Genomic DNA, 24,150 nt, shown 5'->3' with positions numbered 1-24,150 from the left:
CGCTTAAATAGTTGGAATCAACGTTCACCCGGTTAAAATATTCGATTTTGGCAAAGAATCCAACATCTGCCACTTTGACTCTTGTGACCCTTGACCGACTTTCCCCCCGGAAAAATCCAAGATCCGACACTTTGGCCTCCGGGAAAAATTTTTTTTTTTCATTTTTCATTTTTTCCACACACTTTTTATAGTTCTGAATAGCCCATCGCTTAAATAGTTGGAATCAACGTTCACCCGGCTAAAAAATTCGATTTTGGCGAAAATCCACTTGCCCCGGAAAACCCGAAAATCTGACCCTTTGGCTGGGGCCAAAAAAAACGGTTTCTCAGTTTTCACTTTTTCCACATACTTTTGACAGTTCTGACTAGCCCGGCGCTTAAATAGTTGGAATCAGCGTTCACCCGGCTAAAATATTCGATTTTGGCAAAGAATCCAAGATCTGCCACTTTGACCCTTGTGACTCTTGACCGACTTTACCCCGGAAAAATCCAAGATCCGACACTTTGGCCTCCGGGGAAAATTTTTTTTTTCATTTTTCACTTTTTCCACATACTTTTGACAGTTCTGACTAGCCCCGCGCTTAAATAGTTGGAATCAACGTTCACCCGGCTAAAAAATTCGATTTTGGCGAAGAATCCAAGATCTGACACTTTGACCCTTGACCGACTTTCCCCCCGGAAAAATCCAAGATCCACTCTGGCCTCCAGTGAAAAAAATTTTTTTTCATTTTTCACTTTTTCCACATACTTTTCAGCTTCGATAGAGCTGTAATTGTACGTGGATACGTCCATATTCAATCCTTCTTTCTCGAATCTCCTAGAAACTCCTTGCATTCCCTCGAATTTTTTCCCTAGAAATTCCTTAAATTTTTGCGAAATTTCAAGAAATTTCTCGAATTACCACGAAATGTCTAGAATTTTCTAGAATTCCGATACATGGCGCTGCACATAATGATCGTTTTCCAAAATGACCCCCCATATTGAAACCATAGACGTATCCACGTAAAAATGATGTCCATTATTCGGCCAACAACTACTATTTCATCACGCTGTGACGAAAAGTGAACTTTTCGGCACGCTCCGCGTGCCTAAAAGTCCAATTTCCGCCACATTGCGATGAAAAATATTGTTCGTAACTCGTGAAAAATTGTTTTTTTGCTCGTGGGATTATATCGCCTTCGGCTCGTGATATTAACCTCCCACTCACCAAAAAACACTTTTTTGCACTCGTTACGAAATATACTATTTTGACACTGCTGCTACATTCACCTCGTACCGAAAAGGGCCTTTTCGTTTACACGTAAACGATAAGTAAACAAGAAGTCTTTTCGTTTACTGGTAAACGAAAACGGTACAGTTCGGCGACTCGCTGAACGTAACATCACTGTCAAAAAATATTGGGCATGTGAGACGGGAATATTCACGAGCGTGAAGTTGGCGGCCCGAGGCGAAGCCGAGGACTGCCAATTACACGAGCTGAAATTTCCGTCTGACTCGTATCGAGATATACTATTTCCCGCCTTGTGAAAAAATATACAGTTTTTCAGAGTTTGTAAAAAGTTCCGTGTGCCTCTCAGTGCTACCTTGCAGCCATTCAATATCGTAAATCGAAAAATTATCAACAAAATCTAAAAGTTGTTTTGGCTCATTAAAATAATGGGAATACCCCATACGGAAAATTGCTACGGAATCTGTCTCACCGAAAGTACGATAAAATTCGTTCCATTCGCTGCCGTAGTATTTCTCTGTATTGTCGTAATGATCAAAGTCAAGAGATAGCCACCAAATGCAAGGAATGAAAGCGTAGTTATGGCCAACTGAAATATTTGGGATATTTTTGAGTCTTTTCCCTTTTCTTCCCAATCACCATGGCGTCGTATTGATTTGTTATTGATTCCTCTGGATGAGGAAACCATGGGCAGAGCAAGAGCAGCTCTTCCTTCGAGGTCCTCCACAAGAGTAACATTGTCTAAGGCTAAATTTTTCAAAAATTTTCAAAATCAATTCGCAAATTAATCACTAGATTTATATTCATTCACTCACCCACGTCTTCCGTTAAACTTAACTTTATTTGAATCAGTTTCGTCATTGGGAGTTCACTGAGACTACGTAGTCCATTCGAATGAAGGAATATTTGTTCAAATTCACCAGTTGCAGCCATTGCGGCACATAAGAATAGCAATTGCAAAGTTCTCATGAATCCCATCTTCGGAGGTTTGACGTTGCCGTTTTAGTTCCAACTAGATAATTTTGGATCCACCTCGTAAGTGTCACAACAGCTATTCCGTGTCTTTGCGGTCGAGTAACAAAGCGTGAAGTTCACCACCTTGTATCCTGTTCAAATTTTGTGACTTGATGGAAGTAAATACTGCATTGTACTAATACCCGTTATAACAGTTGAGAAGTGACACTCAGAAATGTGGACAGACTGTGGTACAATGTCGATTATTTTTGGTTTGTACTGCTTACTTTTAGTCAGACAAAATACGGTAGCAACAGCAAGTGAAAATGAAGGTAGTAATAATTGTACTTTTAGTCTTCGTACGGAATAAAAATACCCGAATGGGGGGATATTTTGTTCCCGAATCAGGTATATGCATAATCCTGAATCGGGAGTATTTCAATTTGGGGATAAATGATTTCATATCAGGTCCGGTTGTACCAAGTCATGTTAAGGGGAGACTACTGTGAGTTTTAAAAGTCGTGGGTTATTGGAGTGAGACTTTTCATACGTTGAAGATCAATTTTACCCGGGAGAATATCTTAAATTTATCCCAGGGATAAAAAATAGAATTTAATCCCAAGGTTAAATCAGTGGTGATTCAAATGGGGCTACAGGATAAATAAAAACGTATTCTTCGGGTCCAATTTTGAAAAATTATGATCCCGACGATATAATTGACCCTGAGGATAAATTTTATCTGGTGCAATCGGGCCTTATTCTATTAATTTGTACTGTACCAAGGCTCAATTTTTATAATGATGAACAGTAAATTTGGAGTGTAGCGGGTGTGATCCTCGATTACTATGTTCCCACAATAAAAAAAATTCCATATTTTTTCCGTTCCCCACGGATTCAGGGGTATTATATATTCGAATCGAGAATAGTATACGTGAACTAGATCTGTGCGCGCGCTTCCGCGCGCGCTCATCTTTTTGTTGTGAAAATGAAGAAATCGAATTTATTAAACTTCATATACTCATAGATGTTTTATAAATATTGATAATGACTTAAAGAGAATTAAGAGAATGAAGAGTGAAACATCAATGAATAATTTTTAATTTTCGATTAATTCTTTTTTTTACTTTTTAAAATAATCTGATTGAAATCTGTAATTGTTGAAAAATGACGGGAGGATTATAAATTAATTTCCCAGAAAACTGAAAAAATTTCTTGAATTCTTCGGAAAATTCCAGTTTTCCAGATAACCGTAGCTCTTCAAAGATTTTTCTCGAATTATTTGGGAAACCGAAGAATTTTCATGAATTTTGTAGAGTTTAGAATTTATGTATGAAAATCTGAGAAGCAAGAATTAATCATTTGTGCGTATGATAAATATGAAAAAATTAAAATTTGGGAAGTGAAGAATAATTTGTGTTAAAAAAATTTAGAAATACTATGTTTTTTTCTCATGATCAACAATTAGGCAATTTAGATATATTTTTTGATATAGAGATAAACTTCATACATGAAAAAATGAAAAATATGACGCAGAAAAAAAATTTGCCATTTGAAGAATTTGAAAATACTGGGGATGTTTTTCAGCGACTACTTCACGTGATTCATTGACCAATCAAAATTGAGGATTAGCGGTCAGGCAGTTTCGAGATATTTCGATATAAAACAACTTCACGTTTCTTTCATCTTTAGTAAATAGGATACAGTATATTTTATTCTCTACTCAGGAGTATGCACACACCTGATTCAGAAATTACATATGCCCCATCCAGGTATATTTTTTCCATGTATACATTGACAGTGTGAAATTATTATTGCAATGCGAAGGTGTACTCGAGAAAATAAAGAATGGGATAAAATACAGCAAAAATTATCTCGATACTGCTAAGGAAATTGCAGACCTTGTATCAGAAAGTCTGGGACATAAGGTACGAAAAGCGAAGGGTGATCAGAATAATGAATTCCATAAATCATCGAAACCGCTGAACTCTGGAAATGTTGCATCGGCTTTTTTTCGCCTCCTTGGCTTGGATTCAACGAGAATAGCAGCCATCGCAGTTAACAGCGCTATTTTTCTCGCACACATGGTATCTGTTTCTCTTTTACGTATTGATATTAAACTTCTTGACGTTTTGTGACAGTTTTTTTCATCACGCTGTGTGTAAAGTAATGTTTCACACATGCTACATGTGCGCCAAACTTCATTTCACACATCTTGTGATGAAAAACGTGATCTGATAAGCTTTTTGACTGATAAGCGCTCACACTTGCCTCCGGCGAATACTAAAAATCTTCCACAAGCCGAAAACCACTTTTATGACACTAGGCGCGATACACCGCTATTCGAAGCTCGCTTCGCGCGGTTAGATCGCGGTTTTCGGGCCCAGTGACATAATATACTGTATGTAAAAAAGCAATAGAAGTATTATCTGATAAGTGTGATCCTAATCCTCGCCTTCAGCTCGGATTATAAAATTTCATTCGTCTGATATACTGAGAAAAAAAATTATTTTTGCCAAATATCCATTTACTTGAGAGAAGTATTTATTTTGTCAATTCCATATTTCTCCTGCCGAGTCATTCCCGGTCAATTCTCATTAGGCTTCAATTGTGACAATTATATTGCTCTAGAAGATGATCATGTTAGCTATGATCGTGAGTGAACTCTCTCAATAATTATCAACATTGAAAAATTAATCAAAATTCTTTCCCTTAGAAAATAAGAAATTTAGGAAAAATTAATAATTATTGAAGGAGTTCATCGAAGGTCATGTACAGCATAGTCTTCCTCTAGAGCAACATGATTGTCATAATTGAAACCTAATCAGGCTTGTCTGGGAATGATTCGGATAGAGAAATTCAACTTTAAAAAAGTAAATACTTCTCCCAAGTAAATAGATATTTGGCAAAAATATATTTTTTTCTCAGTGTAGTATATTTCGATACAAATGCGGGTTTTTAATGAGTGTGAAGTTGGAGTGTTAAGTTGGCGGCCAATCCCACGAGCTGAAAAGTCCCAGTCGCACATGTGCTGAGCTATATTTTTCATCACGCTGTGCGAAAAAATAACTTTTTACGCGACGCGCGCCTAAAATGTCTCCTTTCCACACATTGTGATGAAAAATATCGTTCGTGACTCATGGAAAGTGTTTTTTAGCTCGTGGGAGGCATGAGCCAAAGGCGACTCCCACGAGCCAAAAAACACTTTCGCACTCGTATCGAAATATACTATTTGTGAGTAATATTACAATCAGCGTTCAACGAGCGGCGAACGTTGTCCTTTTTCGTTTACAAGTAAACGAAAAGGCGCTTTTTGGCACGAGGTGAACGAGACGACCAAAATATTTTTGGCCGCAGTAGTTACCAAAATATTTGTTTCGTGAGATGATATAATGTACTCTTTCGTACTGCTATTGAGATATACTATTTTAGGGACTAAGGTAAACTGCTCAGTAGATGGACGTTTGTTTTTTAGCAATTGAAAAAAAAAATGATCGAAAAAAATCGGCATTCACAACAGTTAGTGAAAATTCAAAGCAATAATTTACATTTCAGCATTTTTTGCGTATTTTCCTGTCCAAAAGTAGCTCGTCCATCTACAGGACAGTGTCGATCTACTGGGTAGCTTCCCCTACTCAACCATAAAGTTTAGTGTGGCGAGCTAATGAGTTGATACATCAATGATGAAGAAATATCGTAAGTTCCTTCGAGAACTTGTTGAATAAATTCAGAATTTTAGTATTCTGTGAGAATGGAGCACAGAAAGGGGAGGGGTAGGTTGTCTAGGTAACGCTAGGGGTTTGCTAGTTATATATGAAAATTCTTCAACAGTAAAGATCACTTATGGGCTTCCGAGAGCTCATAACGTTTAAGAATGGACCTCTCCTCACAATGATGCCTTTTCCATGTACATGCGTAAAAATGTGTTTTCTCTTGACAGATTAGTTCATTATTCAATATCAATTCTGGAAAAAGCACTGGACGGGATACTCGAGAGCACCCCAATATGATCAATCTGCTCGAATTTCTTATGAATACCAAACATGAAAGGGTAAGAAACTACCATTCCAAAGATTGAATATATTCATAATAATTGTGCATTTTTCCTTTTAGCTCCATAATTTAGTAGAACAAGCTCAAAACCCTGAACTTCCGAAGCAACTCGTTGACCAAGTGGATGGTTTGGATTCAGAATGTATCAGGCTGTTGTTGTGTAAAGTGTCGCCGGTTATATCAGCTGTGCAGAGGTCTCTGAATGATCAATTGATCAACAAGCGACATCAATTGACTTCCTGGTTGCCGAAACGAGAGACATTTGAGAGAAACTCTAATGTCTGTGAGAAAAGACATCTGGATTGTAACATTTTTCCAGAGATGGAGGAAGATCCAAAAAATTGGTAGACTCCATCCAATATCGCGTTTTTTATCCAGCACAGTGAAAATCATGAATTGTTCTCGATAGGGCTGAATAAAATAAAATCCGGACAGGAGCTGACTCACCCAGAGTCAAATTCTATTGAAAAGCTCTTCATCAATAAGTATCATTGATGATACTTATTTGATTGGTGTAGTATTGTGTTATAAGCAAGCAAGCAGAGTAAGCAAGTTAAGTGGTTATTAGAAAATTCCCAATTTTGAGTATATAGGACTTATACGCTACCTTCAATGAACATACAATCGGTGCGCTCTACCAGTTAACCCTAGTCTGGCCACCAAACGTGACCCTGCGACTCGGTCACCGACGCGGGGATTCCCCGCCGTATTATTTAGGCTTTAGCGTTGCCGAATTCACTCTACACTGTCCGGTTTCCGGCAACGTCGCATGTCGCGTCGCGTCCCGTCATGAACAATTTCATTTAACATGGAAAAAAATAACTCATCTGTCCGAAATAATTTGTTTTCTTTATGAATTTTAGGAAATGTGTTTTTCTTCAATTGACAAAGTCATTTTTTTTTTAATTTTTCCGTTTAGCCAGTCAATTGTAATTAAAGAAAAAATACGACGCGTGGCGGGGTTTTCCTCATAGGGTGACCAATCTAGGGTTAAATTTCGCAACAGTGAGTAAATTATTAGACATATGGCTCAGTCCATCGAATTGTTGTGATCAAATTCAGTTCTCAGTAGAAAATGTTTGGTCTACCATTACACTGGATAATTAACATCCTCTGGATAATTAACATGCTGGATTCAGTTCCTCGATGATTCATTGGAGCTGAAAGGGAGGTTTTATAATATGAAGTCAATATTTCTATTGGTATTATATTCATCATTGGAACATTACACAACTAGAAATACATAGATTTTGGGAAGCACGTAATTTGCGACTTGCACAAACGGCAAGTAAGTATACATAAAAAAAACTCAAAGTAGAACTAAATTTACTTGCTAAAGGACGGTGTGACTAGATCACTTGGATTTTAGTTATTCGTCAGTTTTAATGAGTTACATGGAAGATCAATACTGATTGGTCTAATATATAATATATCATCTCATAATTTTACTGTATAATAATTTCAACCTTCAAAATTGATCCGATATCTCCTTCAAGTTGCCCTGTGGGGCAGTCAAATAATGAGGATCCAATACTTTAAAAAGATGCCTAGTAGTCGTAGGATTATCCTTTGCGTTTTGATTTTTCCTAATTAGAGTAAAATGTTTGATTGGGGAACAAATCTGTAAAATTCGTAAGAGACACTTGATAGCCAATTACAAAACTTGAAAAACAGCTACATCAAAATTATTAAGTTGAAACTGACGTAAATGTGCCACGTCGACTCAACAATATATACTCTCTAATTGTCTAAAATCGAAATGCAAAAAAACAGTGATATTCTTCGATGAATGTGCTGTCCTGTTTCTTTACTAATCATGAAGGTACTTATGGCGAGGTGGGCATGTAGGAACAAGAAAAAAAACGATATTTCAATTCTAAATTTTCAATCTATGTCGACCATTTCTGTGTCCGAAATATTTTTTTAATAACTTTTCTTTAATATTTTTTTCCCAGTATTTCAACCCTTCTTTTATTTTTCTAGCTTGTCTTTTGGATAATTGGAACGTAATTAATATGGATAGAAAAAGTGACGTCGTGCCGTTTGAGGTTTGGCAGCACTGATTCACTCAGCTGTTATGTTCATTCCCATAGCGAAATGTATCATCACAACTCCATTCGTACTTGCCGTGCTTACCCCGCCACGATTTCCAATCTCGACGTTGTCGCTTTTTCAAGTTGCGCGCGCAGAATTCCTAATCTTCATGAGTTTTTTAATTATACCTTCTAAACAATTCTTCTAGGCCACTTGGATTATGTTTTATATTCTTCCATGAAAGCGCCACTCATGTACGAAATTTGAGGAAAATGGCGATTTTTTTTCTATTTTTAATTCATTTTTTTCCGAATTCCCATAAGAGCTCGTTTTAAACTGCATTTTTTAGAAAAATTCCTATGTTTCCCTCATTCTCCTAAGCTATTTGGTATTTTCCATAGAGGTTTTGAAAAAATCAAAGAATGTATAAAAAAAATATCAGTTTCTTAACTTTTTCCCATCCCCCATGACCACGCCATAAATACCTTAAGTCACCAGAAATAATATTTGATGTAGTTAACGACTGATAATAAATTTTTGCAGGAAAATTGAAACTACTGATAATCATGAAGTAATAAATAAGTTATCCATAAAATTAAAATTGACATTCGACTTCGCGAAAGAACTGTTATTTAATATTTGTAGTAAACAATCTGACGGTGAATTCATATCAGTCTGCTATGGCTACTAAGGGGCATTTCTTATTTGAAAGATCGTTGATTCACTGAAAAATAAAGTGTTTTATATTTCAAAGTGTCGCTTCTCCAGGGCTAATGGGATCGGTCGATTCCATGCGTGCTTGTCGCAACCAATCTCTCATGTTTCTTGTTCTCTCCATTAAATTTGAGGGACCACGTTCTACGGTGCCAACACTCGTAGTGAATCCACTATTTGGTCCATATTGAGTGATAATATTCTGGGTTGTAGTAGATGGAAGTGCTGCTGTCAGTTGAGATAAAATATTTGAATGAATATTGGGAGTTCCGAAACCTGTATGTCGAAAAATAACGTCAACTCAGAGAATAATTAAGCCAGTTCTGGAAGATATGGACTCTATTTACTTTGTGCATTGTTAGCTGAGGAGATGATGTGTTGATGAGAAAAACATCCCAAGTCAGAATATGATAATGTCGGTGGAGGCGGAATATTGTTGCCTTGGCGTTTATTCAGGACTCCCCAAATTTCACGAATTTCAGAATTCAAGTTTTCTAAGCTTGCGATTATCTCTGTCGACTCCTGATACTGATCTGGTTTATCTTCAAGAATTATAGAATATTAAATGATATAGTATTGATTAATATTATGATAATGACGCCTGATAATGAATGGCCTCTTACCAATAAACGTGTCTGTACCTAGATCAGTAGAACTGAATCCACTGCTGGCACTGGACATGTCGCTCAAAGTTAATTCATCATTCTTCAATGGAGCATTTTGATTTTCATTTCTTTTTGCATTCACTACCCTTTCAAGTGACTGCTCAGAATGCCTCAAGTGAATGATTTTTTCTCCAAGTAAGCTCCTAGTCCGATGAAGACCCACTTCCATCTCTGAGAGCTCTCGTTCCTCCTATAATATAATAGGTATTAATCGAGGAATAGACATACCTTGTAAGTTACATATTACATGAATCACACATTGAGTCTCTGATGCTTATATAATAGTGATGCCGCAAGAGCGTAAGAGAAATAAGCTACGACAAGAGTATTGCTGCAAGAAGCAAGACAAGAGACAGATTTTTCTCATGGTAAGAAGGACAAGACAAGACAAGAGGGAAGTTCATAAGAGGCAGAAGAAAAAAGATGATATGGGACAAGAGAAAAATAATTAGTAAAAAAATTCGTCGAAAACTCTCAAGTTATCAATAATATAAGGCCATTTTATTAAATAACACTTTATCTATCCCTGGATATTTTTTGAAAAATTATGTATTCCTCGATTATATTAATCTTTGTTCTCAAATATCGCATCTTTCGTTATTGGAGCTAGTGGAGATGAGCATTCCGAAGTAGCTTAGCTGGTGCATGTACCGCCCACATAAGGGAAATGAGTTTTTTTCCAGCCTTGCACTCTACAAGGAGACATAAACGGTTAGTTTGGGTTCTTCGAGGTGTTTACTGGGAAATATAAAAAGGACAGATTTTTTAAATTAACATTAAACATATTTATTCCTGTAATTCAATTGCCATCGGCCAGTGAGCGATAGAATCGAACTTTGAGCGTAATACCGCCTGGCATGCGTTCAATGCCGCCCACCTTGTATTGATTTTATTGATTATTGTTTCCATTCTTTGGCTCCATTTTGAGAAAGATTTCACGTGAATAATAATAAATTATCCTGAATTTACCCGATGTTCCAGAGGCCACCGACTACCCCAAACAATCGAGCTGTGACCCTATCGCCCTCTAGCTGCAGAGTCGAGCAGCCCTATAGAAACCCTGGGCGGCATTACGTACAAACTCTGGGCGGAATTACCCACAAACGCGGAGGCTGATAAAATAGCCAAGAATAACTGATGAAGATATTTTTCTGCTATCTAAAAGGCCGCAGTGGATGTGGAAATATATAACGAACGTATATTTCGCACTCCATTAAATTATAGACCAACTGAAAATTTGAAAAATCTTAAATTCTGGGGTCGAAATATTTTAAGATATCAGTTGAAAATGATTTGAATTTTTTTTTAACAATGTTTCCACGGGAGAAAATTGAAAATTTCTATTGAAATCACTTGTTGCAATCCTGCAAAGTAGCGGTGGCCGGTATTACGCCCGGGGGGTGTAGCGCCTCGCTACACACACCATCGCGTACCACACGCACGGATACGACACGCTGAGAGACGACTGGACATCGGTGACATCATCGCGCTTTGTCACGCGCCCAGTATAAAATACCTCTCGCTCGCACCTATTGTCACGCGTATCCAAATTCCCGTCTTACGCGATTTATTATGGTCAGTAGAGTCTAACACTGACCTCCGATCAGATCACTTTGATTATTCTTTCTCTTTTGTATATATATTCTAAACGTCTTGATTAAACTGTAATTTAAATACTAATTAATTTGTTAGTGAATTGTTACACCCAACTACCTCAATTATTACAGGGGGAGGGAGTTAGGCACCAGCTACCCTATTTATTTTCATGTCATGAACGTTCCCGAATTCTTTGCTTGAATTATTATGTGGAATTCTTGGCCCATGCATCTTATCCTTAAGAGATCCGATACTTCAAGAAATGCGATACACAAGAAATTAGTTTTGTAATATTATGTCGATATTACTGTCAGTGTGCATATGAATGTACATATAACAACGATTTTTTTTGTCTCTCTGCAACTACGAGGGTTGTGCGTAGTCTTGCCTTATCTTGTCACTTTTTCAGTACGATCGCGACCGACTTACTACGCGGTATTCTATTTACATCTTGCATTGATATAGTGACGTGAGGAACTGACAACAACACACAATAGAGAATCCACATTGTTGCAGGTGGTTACTTTATTGAAACCATCGCTCGTTCAGTGTTTTGTCAAGTTAGGAGCGTCCGTTTGTTTGATTTGAGACTCGAGAATAGACTCCCACACTCTAGACAGCTCGAACTTTCAAGATTCGCACCAGCAGAGATTGGAACTTTCAATACGGACTTTGTGATTTTTTGCTTTTTACACAAAAAAAACTAATTCAAGAAGAAGGTCAAGAAATTACTGGTTTTGGAGATTGACAATAATTGATTTTTATTTCTGTTTTCGTTTCTAAAACAAGACATGGCCAATTGATGTTCAGCCGGTATTTGGTCGTGACTTCCCGAGTCTTGTTTGATTCAACCGCATCGGCAAATCGTACTCGGATAAATCTTTTTTTTTTAATAAAAAAAATCGTCAAAAATTAACGATCTATAAATATAATTCTGTATCGAATGTTCTGCGATTTTCCATTAAATTATTTCTCGAATTATTTCTTGGGTCAATGAAAGATATTATTTTTATTATTGTCAACTATTTAATTGTTTCCCTCGTATAGAAGTCTGGAAAGTGGAAAGATAGCATATAACATTCTGCTTTTTATGTAATTTGTACCTTAAAAACATTCAAGATATGACAGAGTAAAATAGCCCGGGAATAATACAGAATATTTCTTAGGTCATTCTAAAAATTTCCATCGGGGGGATTTTAGTCGGGATATTTATAGAAATTCAATCGCGGATATCACTCAAATTCGAGTAGAACATTCATAGCCCCTGTATGGTTACTGTGGTATACCGAGTTAGACTGGGGAGTCTCTACAAAATGTAAAATCATGGCCAGTGAAATTCTTATAGGAGGGTATGTTCTTTGGGAAATGACTATCTGAGATATGGGACTATCTGAGAACTCAAGACTGGTCCGATAGGAGCTGTATAACTTTTACCTGGACCAACTGTTCTAAAGTAGCTTTGGCACTTCGTTGTTTCCATGTTCTCTGTCGCCCCTGGAAGATGCTGCGTTGAACTCGTAAGGCTTCTCGAGCACGCTTTATAGAGTCCCTCTCAACATGAATGCGGTGGCGAAAAAATTCCAACTCCGATGATGAATTTACTGGTGCTAAACACATGACGATTTTATTATACATCTTGCATTGGGAAGAAAATAAAATGATTTTCTCTACTACACTGTTAGAAATTTTTCAAAATTTCATGGAAAATATGGTATTTTGTCACGAGAGCGACATTGAATCACATTGAGGGGAAAAATGGTTATGAAATTTCAAGCTTTAGGTAGAATTCAAGGGAATTCGTGAGTTTTCAGTAGGAGTGACACAGAAATTTCACAACTTGACTGAATTCCCAATGGAATATGAATATTTATAAATCAAATGACATGAATTTTCAATTTTCTCTGAATTTTCCTGATTTTTCCGAACTTTTACGAAATAATTCAACTGAAAAATCAAGTATTCCATTGATTTTCAGATCATTCGAACAGGTCCCGGGTTCAAAGCCCGGTCTGGACTATCCATTTTTTCAGTAAAAATTTTCTAGTTACTCATATTGAGAATAATTCCGGTTGCCCTCCTACCTCATCCAAATTCCATCCAATCATTTCCGGTGATGTCACAAAGATGTGGAACGCTATATAAATTCCCTTCTTTAATGTTTAATGTAATAATCCATTGATTTTCAGATAATTTGAACAGAAAATCAATGAAATATTGAATTTTTAAATGACAAGATTCCCTGAAATTTCAGTGGAAATTAAACATGATAAATATCTCAGACGAAAATTTTTAACAGTGTATCCAATAATTGATTCATATCTGTAACTGAGCAACTACATAGATTGAATTAAAGAGTTTCAATCACCTTTATCCTGAAAAGGATATCGTAAAGTATACGCAGTCTCATTACTCGGTAATTGATCACCAAGATCTTCAAGCTTTTCCAGCTGCTTCCTGATATTTTCCACGGGATTCTCTATGCTGTCATTATTATTATTATTAGCATTATTAGTATGACTCTCACCATGCGAGTTTCTTGAGGCACCGGGAACTTTCTTTAGAAATGTTTTTCGTTTTTTCAGTACATCTGAGTTCATAGTTTCACTGGCGGTTGTGGGATCATCTGATTCACATTTCGCTGTATTTATCAAGTCACCAACGCGCCGGAATCCTGGTAGGGCTCTTTGTTCTTCGGATTCATCATCAACATTGCGATTTTTACCATCAAGTGATCTTGAATTCGAACTTAGGTTCCTCGATGGTGTTCTAATAATACGAATCAAGGCCTGTAGCCAGATATTATGACAAATGATATGGGGATGAATGACGGTTCTTTGAAATATTCGTTGAAAAGAGAGAAGTTCTAGCATCGCAAAGGTTCTTTTACTCAACAAAGCGATGGAGATGAAAGTTGAATGGAAAATAAATCAACACTTACTTTTGGTCAATCGATTCATCCCTTTCTGTTCTTGTTTTCGTAGAAGCCGACCTCTCAGTTTCTGACGCTGTCGTAATGCTTTCTCTTCTCTTACTTCGTCGTTCCACAGCCACACGGACTTCGTTTTTCAGCTTCAAGTACTTTTCCTTCAAAATTTTGTATTTATCCTCTAATAAGCGTTTCTCACAGCGTATTTTCTCAAAGTCTATCATTTGTTGTCGAGTCGCATGATCAGATATTTTCTTCGTTTCCCTATCTATTCCTCGTGACAAGTCAGATCGAATTTCGTCCAATCGTTGTTTATATGCTTTTCTTGACAATCGTTCCTGAAATTTTGAAATGAGAAAACGTCAACGGGCGCAGAAGGCACGATCGAAATGTGTAAAAATACTTACATCAACCCTAAAATCTCTCAAGATATCTGCCAAACATTTTTCATGATCTTCTGTAATCTTCGCGACTTTTTCACGCTGCTGTGATCTCAGCGTATTTTTCAAGTCACTAAATTCCTTTTCAAGTTCTTTTTTCATCACTTCAATTTTCCTATTATATTGTTGACTTAATTCATGCTCTGCTATTTTCATACTTCTATCATCATCTAAAGTATGCTCAAACTCGTTTTCTAGTACTTGTAACTCACGATTTCTCAATTCTAATAACTCTTTCTTTCGCTCATCTAATTCAGCTTTAATATTCTCAAGAATATCTTGTCGCTCCTTTTCATAGCACATTTCTAATTCACTCCTCATTTTTTTTAGGTTTTCTGTCCTTATATCGTCCATTTCCGAGATTAGTCTCTGTATTTCATCCTTTTCTTTCTCAGCCAATTGACGTTTTATTTGAGCCAATCTGTTTTCTAGCTCCCTTTCCATAGATTTTTGTTCATCATTGAAGTGAATTTCCAATTCTCTTCTTCTGTTTTCCAATTGCTCTTCAAACACCTTTCTCATTTTATTAATTTCCGCTTCTTGTTCTGCCCACATTTGATTGATCACATCATTAATTTTCCCACCCTTTTCCTGCAGTATTTGCGATGTTCCATTGGAGAGACCGTCGCGACGTGTAACATTAGGGATTTCATCCTCTTCGTATTGGTTATCTTGTTTATTTGGCTCGAGTGAGGCTTCCACAGTACTCAGCAGTGTTTCCCCACTCTTCATAGAAATCGTACGATTGTTCAAATTTGATTCCTGTCGACAAGTACGTTCTGCACTACAACTGTCTGTCTTTGGAATCAAGTCAATATTCTTCACCTTTGTGAATTTATTGATTGTCAAATGATCGTCATGTATATCTTCAGCGAGAAGTTGATTCATATGCTCTACTTCAGACACATTCTGAACAAGGAATCTTCGGCCCACAATTTTTGCACGTGCATTCGAATTTGAAGCAGTGTTTTCTTCAATCAGACTATTTTTTTGAAGCTTATTAGCATTGATATGAGGTACACCTGAAGATTCCAGTTGAAGATTTTGTAAGCTGAAGTTTTTTTTTAATGCTGTGAAAGAGGACTGTTTCCCCATCGAATCGGAGTCCCAGTCGTTATCTTCGGAACCAGAATACATGAATTTCATATCTTCCAGACCTTTTTCGAGATCAAATCGTACACTTTTACGCTCTTCTTCTGTAGGTCGATCGTCTGAAATAGTTGGGGGGCTCTATCAATCACCAATCGTTAAAAGATATTTCAATCAAATAGGAAAACAGGTGATTTCATGCGATACGAAAAAGGTGTTGAACAAATATACGGTCCCACTGGTGGAAAAAAATGATCTCGAAGGTTATAGGTGCTAAAAACTCTAGAAAAAGGTGCGACATTTATTTTTCATTTTTTTATTTATCGATTTTATACCTGGACGATGATCACTCACCATCTTCATAAGGCTTTTCTCGAAGGATAGATTTCGGCCTTTCTGTTATGTCACTGATGTCATTTGCGGCTGATGCAACATCAGTGGTATGGAAGTCCTGAATTTTTCCCCCATCTTGATTTGGTGTACTGTCACGGCTTCGGCTGCTTTTCAAAAACATAGATCCTCCACCGCTCAAAAGAAGCTCCTTTTGATTACCCGACTGATTTTGGTTTCTCTCGTTCTCTGTTCTTTCAGGTAGAGATTTCGAATCCGATTTTGTTAATGAACTAACACTCAATCTGTCAATATCAATAACATTTTCTTCTGAACTAAATTTATTGGATAATTGTTCCCAGTCTTTTTCGTATCTCGGACTCATAGACTCGGATCTTTTCACAATTTCTCGTAAATTAATTTTGTTCTCGGAATTCTTTGGTAGATTGGGGCTCTCATAAAATTGAGGATCTTGAAAGCGAAGATTGGTATAATCTCTAGAAGTACGCTCAGCTATTAAAGTACTGGTATTAAGAGATTTATCATCAGTGTTTTTTTTGCTGGCCTTCCGACGCGATGATTCAAGACCAATTTTTTTAAGTGGTGTTAATTTAGTGGGTATTTTTGTTTGAAGAACAGGTACCTTTGAAAATGGCGGGTCCTTGGGGAGAGTCACATCCTCGTGAGTTTCTAGGTCTTTGGCCGTTGTCTTTGAATCATCGTCTATAAATAGTCAATTCTTAGCGTGAATAAAAAACAATAAGATAAAATCAATCATTTCTATTAATATTCTAATGGAATTAATCTCATTCGACAACAACAGACACACGTCGTTTTCGACTCTCTTCAAGTACTCAAATAATTAACTTTATAGTTGGACGTCTTTTTTCTTAAGTGACATTCGTGTTTCATGAAATAGTAGATCTTGCACTAAGGGAGAAAAACAGGACATGTCATTTATCGGCTTCGATAAATGAAAGATTGACGAGCAATTTGCTCACAACAAGAAAACGATTTTTTGAGCCAAGTCAAGTGATTTTTGCATTAAAATACTTTGTTGTTGAGACTTAAAAACTGTTGACTAAATTGATTCAATTAGACTTGTTTAAGAAATCTCTTTCTTGTTATAAACAAATTATCCTCGTCTTTGGGACAAGTACAAAATCTCTTGACGAAAGTTTTTTCCGTCTCAGCGTAAGATATTTTCTAGTAAATTTTGCGCCATGAGTTTCTTGATGCAAGAGAAGACGTACTTATCGAAAAAAAAATTTTTTTTTATCAGTCCGTCATGAGAGGTCCGAAATGTGCTCGAGTCGATCCTCCTTATCTTGAATAAACTATTCCAATCAAAGTTTAAAACCAAGTTGGTGCGTTCATAGCAAAAACGTAATGCGTACCAGTACTGTGTCGCATGTTATGCCTAGCTCTTGATTCTTCAACAAGTTCCTTGTATTTGGCATCCAATGGATGTTCCCATGTCGTTGTTTCAGTTGCAGCATGATAATAGTACCAAGCATCCTGAGGCTCGAGATAACACGGTTGCCAGCCCTCCGGTAACGCTGCCATCAGGCCCTCCCGTGCCAAATCAAGTAGGTATGGTTCTGTTGCAGGATTGATTCCCAACCGTCTCGCATAATCGAGCACCTCTATATATGGAAATGATAATTTTTATTTCCGAACTTGTTTGTTATTTTCATATAAGATTTGAGAATCTTGCTTTCAGGATTCCATTATGATATCTGGGTACGCTGTTGGAAGTTTTACGAAATTTCATGAATAATGCGGTAGTAATTCGTAGGAGAGCGACATTGAATCCGATTTAAGGAAAGAACGGTTATGAAATTTCAAGTTTCATGTAGAATTTAAGGAAATTCATGAGTTTTCAAGGAGAATAGGACGGAAGTGTCACAACTTTATTGAATTGTCAATGAAACATGAATATTCAGAATCAAAACGACATGAATTATCAATTTTTCCCGGAAATTTCCTGATTTTTCCGAAGTTTCGTGGAATAATCGAATTGAAAAATCAAGTATTTTATTCATTCCTAGATCATTCGAACAGGAAATCAATGGAATATTTAATTTTCCGATGACAAGATTTCCTGAAATTTTAGTGGAAAGTGAACATGATAAAAATTTCTGGATTCGACACGGAAAATTCAGACAAAAATTTTCAACAGTGCAGCGATAATTAACACGTTCGTGAGGGAGTGGGGGTTGGTCGGTGATTGGTTAATTGAACACGCAAAAAAAATTTGAATAGACTATATTTTATACCAGAATCAAGTATATGTATAAATCTGATTCGAGAATAAAATATACTTGATTCAAGTATATTATTCATGACTCAAGTGTATAATATATTTGACTGAAGTATATTATTCTTGATTCGAGTATAAAATATACCTGATTTAAGTATATTTTATATTCGAATGGGGGACAGGTACTTCAATTCGAGGATGATTATTTCGTACCAGACTGGGTTGTACCAAGCGCTCTCAAGTGTAAGATCAGGGTCAGACATCAAGTGTGAGAATATAAGGGTCAAACACTGAGGGCTTGAATGTAAAGGTGAAGGAATGAGGGTCAGAATGGTAGAGTTAAAAAAAGAGGGTCAGAATATTATGATAAAAAAATTAGGGTCAGAATATAAAAGTGAAAAAAGTGGGTGTCAGGCAATGAGGATCATATCAGGGCTAAAAACGGTGATCAAGCATAATATATGACTCATATTTAGACCCTCATTGCCTGACACCCACATTTTTTTCTTTTATATTCTGACCCTAATATTCTGAACCTCATTTTTTAACCTCCACTTTTTTAACCTTATATTCTGACACTTGGTGCCTGACCCTTTCTTATATTACACTTAAAAGGGCTTACTACACCCGGCCTGATACAACAGAATCATCTTCGATTTGAAAATTGAGGATGGGCCTCAATTGAGTATAATATAATACGCTTGAAGCAAGTATATTTTATACTCGAATCAAGAGTAATATACTTGATTCTAGTATATTTTATACTCGAATCAAGAATAATATACTTGATTCAAGTATATTTTATACTCAATTCAGGTATGTTTTTTTCCGTGAACCTAACGAAAGATAATTGACCAGTCACCCACCAGTGTTCATAATCACTAACCTGCTAACGTTGATCAATATTTTTAATTTTCGAAATACTGTCCCACGCGCAATATGAAATACTGAAGCAAAGATCGGAAATGTCCTGTGGTTCTAGGTCAAACATCTATACCCTTTTTTCGATCGCGTTTATGAATGGACTATATAGGGCGTTCCACACGACCCTATTTGCCGGTTGGAGAGTTCAAATGGCCAAATTGAAACCATGCAAAAAAAACTTTATTACAACAAAGCGGAAACTCGAGGTCCATTGTCGAACCTGACGAGAGATCGTCGTAAAGTATTTTCGCACCAATTATAGATATTCTACCGTCGTATATACCTTCTTCAGACATGTCTTAACTTTATTGCATTGGAGCAAGAATGCGAGGATTTCCTTGTGAATAAATTATTATAATTTATGCTGCCGAATTGAACCTTTGTAATTCTTCAAAATTAAGTTTCCAATTTGTTTGTGCTATGGTAACTAAATATAGTTTAAAAACTCCGAATGTGCGATTTTTAGATGGTGTATGTACGTATGTATGAATTTGTGTATGTAGGCATGTGGCCTTTTTTCCTCATTTTAAAAAATACTATCTTATAAGGCATCAACCGAATATCATGCATTTTTTCATGAGTATAGACTTCAATAAGTTCTATTCATTGACCTGAATGATTAGAGAACGACGGTAAATGCTCTCCACCAAATTTTTTGTAATGCATTTAGTGATGCCACGAGAGACTTCACGAGACTGCCCTTTGGAGAGATGGTCTCGGTCTCAATGAACATGAAATCTTTTTCGTCTCCGTCTTGAAAGACAGTATCGTAATTAATTGTTAAAAGTCGAAGATTTCAAACGCTTTGAAATCCTAATGACGTCACACAGACGGTCGAGTGCTGTGCCAATCATAGAATGGCGCAAGCCGACCTGACCCAATCTTGCGGTGCGCCTCGGCCAATGCAAGATGACAACACCTCACTCTCGTCACATGCGACCAATGAAGCGTTACCTGACCGTCTTCGTGACGTCATGACCGGAAAATGGGTCTCGAAAACGACTGATTTTGAATTAATTATCATCTGGGCAATAGTTCTCCATGATTTGACGTATGAAATAATTCAATAGAAAACCTAGCGAATTCGCAAGAAAATTCTGTTGAAATACTATAGAAATTCTATGGGGTTTCTATAGGATTTCTATTGTAATTCTATTGAAAAATTCTCCTCGTTTTTTGCGCTGATTCTATTGAACATTCGATAAGAGAAAGTCACTAGATTTCGAATTTCTGTTTGAATTTTTCTCTTGAGATTTTTTCTATAAGAATGCTTCGGCATCAATTTTCGAAGTTTTTTCTACTCCGATTCTGCAATACAAAACAAAAGAAAATCCAGCGGAAAAAATTTAAAAAATTTGTGCCCAATAATTCTAATAGAAAAATTCAAACAGAAATTTGAAATCTATTGACTTTTTCTTATTGAATATCCAATAGAATCAGCGCAAAAAACAAATAGAATTTTTCAATAGAATTGCAATAGAAATCCCATAGAATTCCTATAGAATTCCAATCCAATTTTCTAGCGGATTCGCTAGGTTTTCTATTGAATTTTTTCATGCGTGCTTCGCCGTTTAGCTATCCATATGTTATGAGGAATGTGTGAATTAGAAAGAATTGAGCTTCATGCAAGTCCCCTAATATATTTTAACGAAAAACAAATGTAGAAAAAGGTTTGAAAGCTGAAAGAACTCGACAGCATTAATGATAAGAACTTCAAATGAGGTAGAATTAAATATTCTATGAGGCTGCTTGGCCAGGTGGGTCAAAATATGGGGGCGTATGGAGCGGCCAGGTACTCCAGCTGTCTGGAGCGCACGGGTAAACTATTAACCAGAGAAGGAAGTCCATATGGGGCTGGAATCGTTACCGCAGGAGCGTTGCAAGGCACCGGAAAAGAGTAACTAGAGAAATAAATCAACTTATCATCAGTCCCTATTTTATGATTATAAAGATCATTTCATGAAATACATAAAAAAAGCAGCAAAATTATGAAATGATTCACGTTAAAAGCAGAGGACATTATTTTTGCGGCATCACAAAGTTATTGATTTTCTTGAACGTCGAGGTGTCAGCGCCATTGCGTAGAGATGCTGATGTAAATAAACAAATACACTCGTGAAATTACATTAATGTAGTTATAGTGCACGACAATCGACGCATTGGTTGATTTTCTGTAGAGCGAGTATTTTTGAAAATTTATAATCTTTTTCTCCGCGAAATGAGTTCAAACTTCCGAGCGGAGGAGAATATGCGAAAAAAGGAGTTCCATTGAACGTGAAATAATATTTAACACATTGGACATTTAACAAGGATTTGCGTACTGCAAATGTCATGACAGACATCTGTGTAATGATTTAAATTAAAAATCATGAGATACACTCACCATCATTTGATGGATGCGAGGCATCATCGAAAACCTCCTGACACAATATCGTTGCACCATTTTCCTGAGAAATACTCATATTCTTTATCTCCAATTGTACCTTAATTCGTCATTCGTAATCACTTATTCTCATTTAACGATTATTCCATAAAATAGAAATTTCATACGATAATGTAACACCATCATAATATCAGCGGTTGCGCGGCTAGAATACTGTGACGGTCAATGTTGATTTCAAGTTGAAAATGAGGGTGGGAGGTTATAGAGTCGACAGCAGCGCTATACTCGCGTGGTTTTCACGGGAACTTCATCGAAATGGATAAAAGAATAAGGCGATGAAAAAGAACTGCTTTGCCTGCGATGCATACATACGTAGTTTACCGGCAATCGAATGTTTTGTCCGGCTCTCTCGATGCAGGATTGTACCAACGCATGGGAAGGAGAACAAAGCCTATAACGTTTTTCTTGCTCCCCTTACTGAGTCAGTAAGCTCGCCGTGTTTCAAAACAATCAAAACAAGTTTTGTAGTGTTTCTCGATTTTTTGTGCCGTCTGTAAAATAAGTGACAACTGACAATGGCGTTATCACTTGTTTTAGCAACTGAACAGAAAATCGAGAAACACTACGAAAATTGTTTTGGTTGTTAATAAATGCGCCGAGCTTACTGACGCAGTAAGTGGTGCAAAAAAAACGATATTGTCTGGGCCGAAATTCTTCGCGTTTAAGGTACTTTATACTATATTTCGTCATTAAGCCGAACAAAACTTTTCTGGCAAATATGAGGTTACAAGACTAGCCGAAGGCGAGTTCTGTAATCATATGAGGTAGGAAAGTTCCCACGGCCGCGTGTCGAACAATATTTTTTGTCATTAGGCCCGAAAACTTTCCTAGCTCTTTCACGCGTAGCGTCCGTGAAATGCTGCTTTACGGCCGGAAAGACAACAAAAAACCTTAAATTTCAACCAATTAGAACCACGCATCCAGAATCCCTGCATTACCGATCGGGAAATGTAGCTCCGAATGGTTGAAATTTAAGGTTTTGGACTTGAACTACTTTTCTGCCCCATACACTTACAGAACTCGCCTTCGGCTCATCCTGTAACCTCATATTCGCCAGAAAAGTTCCTCACGGCTCAGTGTCGAAATGTACTATATGCTTTTCGATGATGTGGATGCGGTAATTCACACGTATTAAACCGGTGCGAAGATACGGACGGATATCCATCCGTCGATATCTCCCCGCCATATGAAATGTGTCCGGTAGGTGACGCTTCCTATAAGGAATTTTCACAAAATGACCCCCCGAAATGAAGCCATGGACGTATCCACGTCAACAGAGCAGTGTTACCAGATTGTGATGTCACCCCATTTAAAATTGTACAGGTTTTGGCTATAAATCCCCAAAATCTGGCAACCCTGCAACAGGGTACATTATGGTGTAATGTAGTGGAGGCTGTAACCGTGCTGTTCCAATGTGCAGTTTACGGCGTGAAGCAATAGTAATGCTAGGGTGCCTGTACCATGTATGCTGAGCCGATATTGTAGGTCGTTACGCTATCTCGATCGTCAGCCAATGATTGCCCGGTAACAACCCCAACCCCGGAATTGCGTGTGGCAGCACGCGTACCGTTATTGTACTGTTCCGCAGGCGATTTTTTTATAATGTCTATTCATCAACTGATACCAATTCTTTGGATGAAGGTGACGAATCAATAATTAAAAGAATACACCAAACTTAAATCACGCAGCAAAGTACACTGAGAAAAAAAATTTCTAAGAAATAGAAATTCTATGATTGATCCAAATCGTTCATCGATTGAATAGTCGCAAAAGAAAATGCTATTGTAAGAAACAAATATCGATTTAATTTTAATGTTTTCGATTGAAAAAGAATGAGATCAGTTGTCTAAACTTTTTTTTTGTTGCTATCTACTTTTCAGTACATACAAAGCAATGTCTGTATTATCAGATATCTTCTTCGAATAAAGCATATAATTATCCAATTTATCAGCGTCACGATATCCCGCAAAAGAATATCTGTTCGATTGAAAGCAGAATTCATAGATGCAATAAAATATTCATTTGGCCTATGAGGAACATATTGTTGGATACTCATTGATGCGAGACTTTCGCGAAGCGCAGTTTCTTGTTTACGACAAACGCAATTCTTCATCATTTGAACTGATTATTTTTCCATTGCAATTGTGAAAAAAAAATTATTTGCGCCAAATCCGAAGCGTTTGAACTAAACCAAAATTGAATTGTATGAAATCGATTTTGTCGCAAAAACAAGTATTTTCTAAATTCGATAGAATAAACAAAATATACTATACTATAACAAAATCGATTTCATACAATCCAATTTTGGTTTAGTTCAAATCGATATTTGTGTCTTACAATAGCATTTTCTTTTGCGACTATTCAATCGATGAACGATTTGGATCAATCATAGAATTTCTATTTCTTAGAAATTTTTTTTCTCAGTGTATGAATATTAGAACTTACATGTCGAGTATGAAGAGCATCGCATAAGTCGGTTATTTTGTTGATTTTCA

General features: G+C 36.8%; 2 protein-coding genes across 3 annotated transcripts in view; both read right to left on the bottom strand.

The window, feature by feature from the left end:
• Positions 1-2,160, bottom strand: part of LOC114841085 — a 4,449-nt gene extending 2,289 nt beyond the window's left edge. Inside the window, exons 1-2 of the mRNA XM_029125951.1 lie at positions 2,043-2,160; positions 1,700-1,968 (exon numbers count right to left, since the gene is read on the bottom strand). Of these exons, the coding sequence (XP_028981784.1) occupies positions 1,700-1,968; positions 2,043-2,160 (387 nt within the window). The remainder of the gene's footprint in view (positions 1-1,699; positions 1,969-2,042) is intronic.
• Positions 2,161-8,284: 6,124 nt separating this feature from the next.
• Positions 8,285-21,810, bottom strand: LOC107036220 (uncharacterized protein PF11_0207). Of its 2 annotated transcripts, none has more exons than XM_015254013.1 (10): positions 21,596-21,810; positions 17,423-17,671; positions 16,050-16,748; positions 14,574-15,817; positions 14,179-14,504; positions 13,606-14,006; positions 12,675-12,847; positions 9,603-9,834; positions 9,327-9,521; positions 8,285-9,255 (listed from the first exon to the last, which is right to left on the bottom strand). In XM_015254013.1, exons 1-10 carry the CDS (start codon positions 21,672-21,674, stop codon positions 9,014-9,016), a joined length of 3,840 nt encoding a protein of 1,279 aa, XP_015109499.1. In that variant the 5' UTR covers positions 21,675-21,810; the 3' UTR covers positions 8,285-9,013. The 2 variants fall into 2 exon arrangements, with proteins under 2 accessions (XP_015109499.1, XP_015109500.1); XM_015254014.1 differs by having other exon boundaries at positions 13,765-14,006.
• Between the last annotated feature and the right edge of the window lie 2,340 nt (positions 21,811-24,150).

The sequence above is a fragment of the Diachasma alloeum genome, unplaced genomic scaffold (genome assembly GCF_001412515.2).
Source record: "Diachasma alloeum isolate Michigan unplaced genomic scaffold, Dall2.0 Dall_scaffold_00206, whole genome shotgun sequence".
Lineage (NCBI taxonomy): Eukaryota > Metazoa > Arthropoda > Insecta > Hymenoptera > Braconidae > Diachasma > Diachasma alloeum.
Note: the sequence above shows the minus strand (reverse complement) of the source record. Positions and strands in the feature narration are given on the sequence as shown.

Bases quoted from the DNA above. Each gene is read 5' to 3' on its own strand.
- LOC107036220 (XM_015254013.1), bottom strand. From the start codon at position 21,674: ATGAGTATTTCTCAGGAAAATGGTGCAACGATATTGTGTCAGGAGGTT. The intron at 15,818-16,049 runs GTGAGTGATCAT...CAACTATTTCAG, and splicing joins AGAAAAGCCTTATGAAGATG to ACGATCGACCTACAGAAGAA. The intron at 9,256-9,326 runs GTAAATAGAGTC...TTCGACATACAG, and splicing joins CTCAGCTAACAATGCACAAA to GTTTCGGAACTCCCAATATT.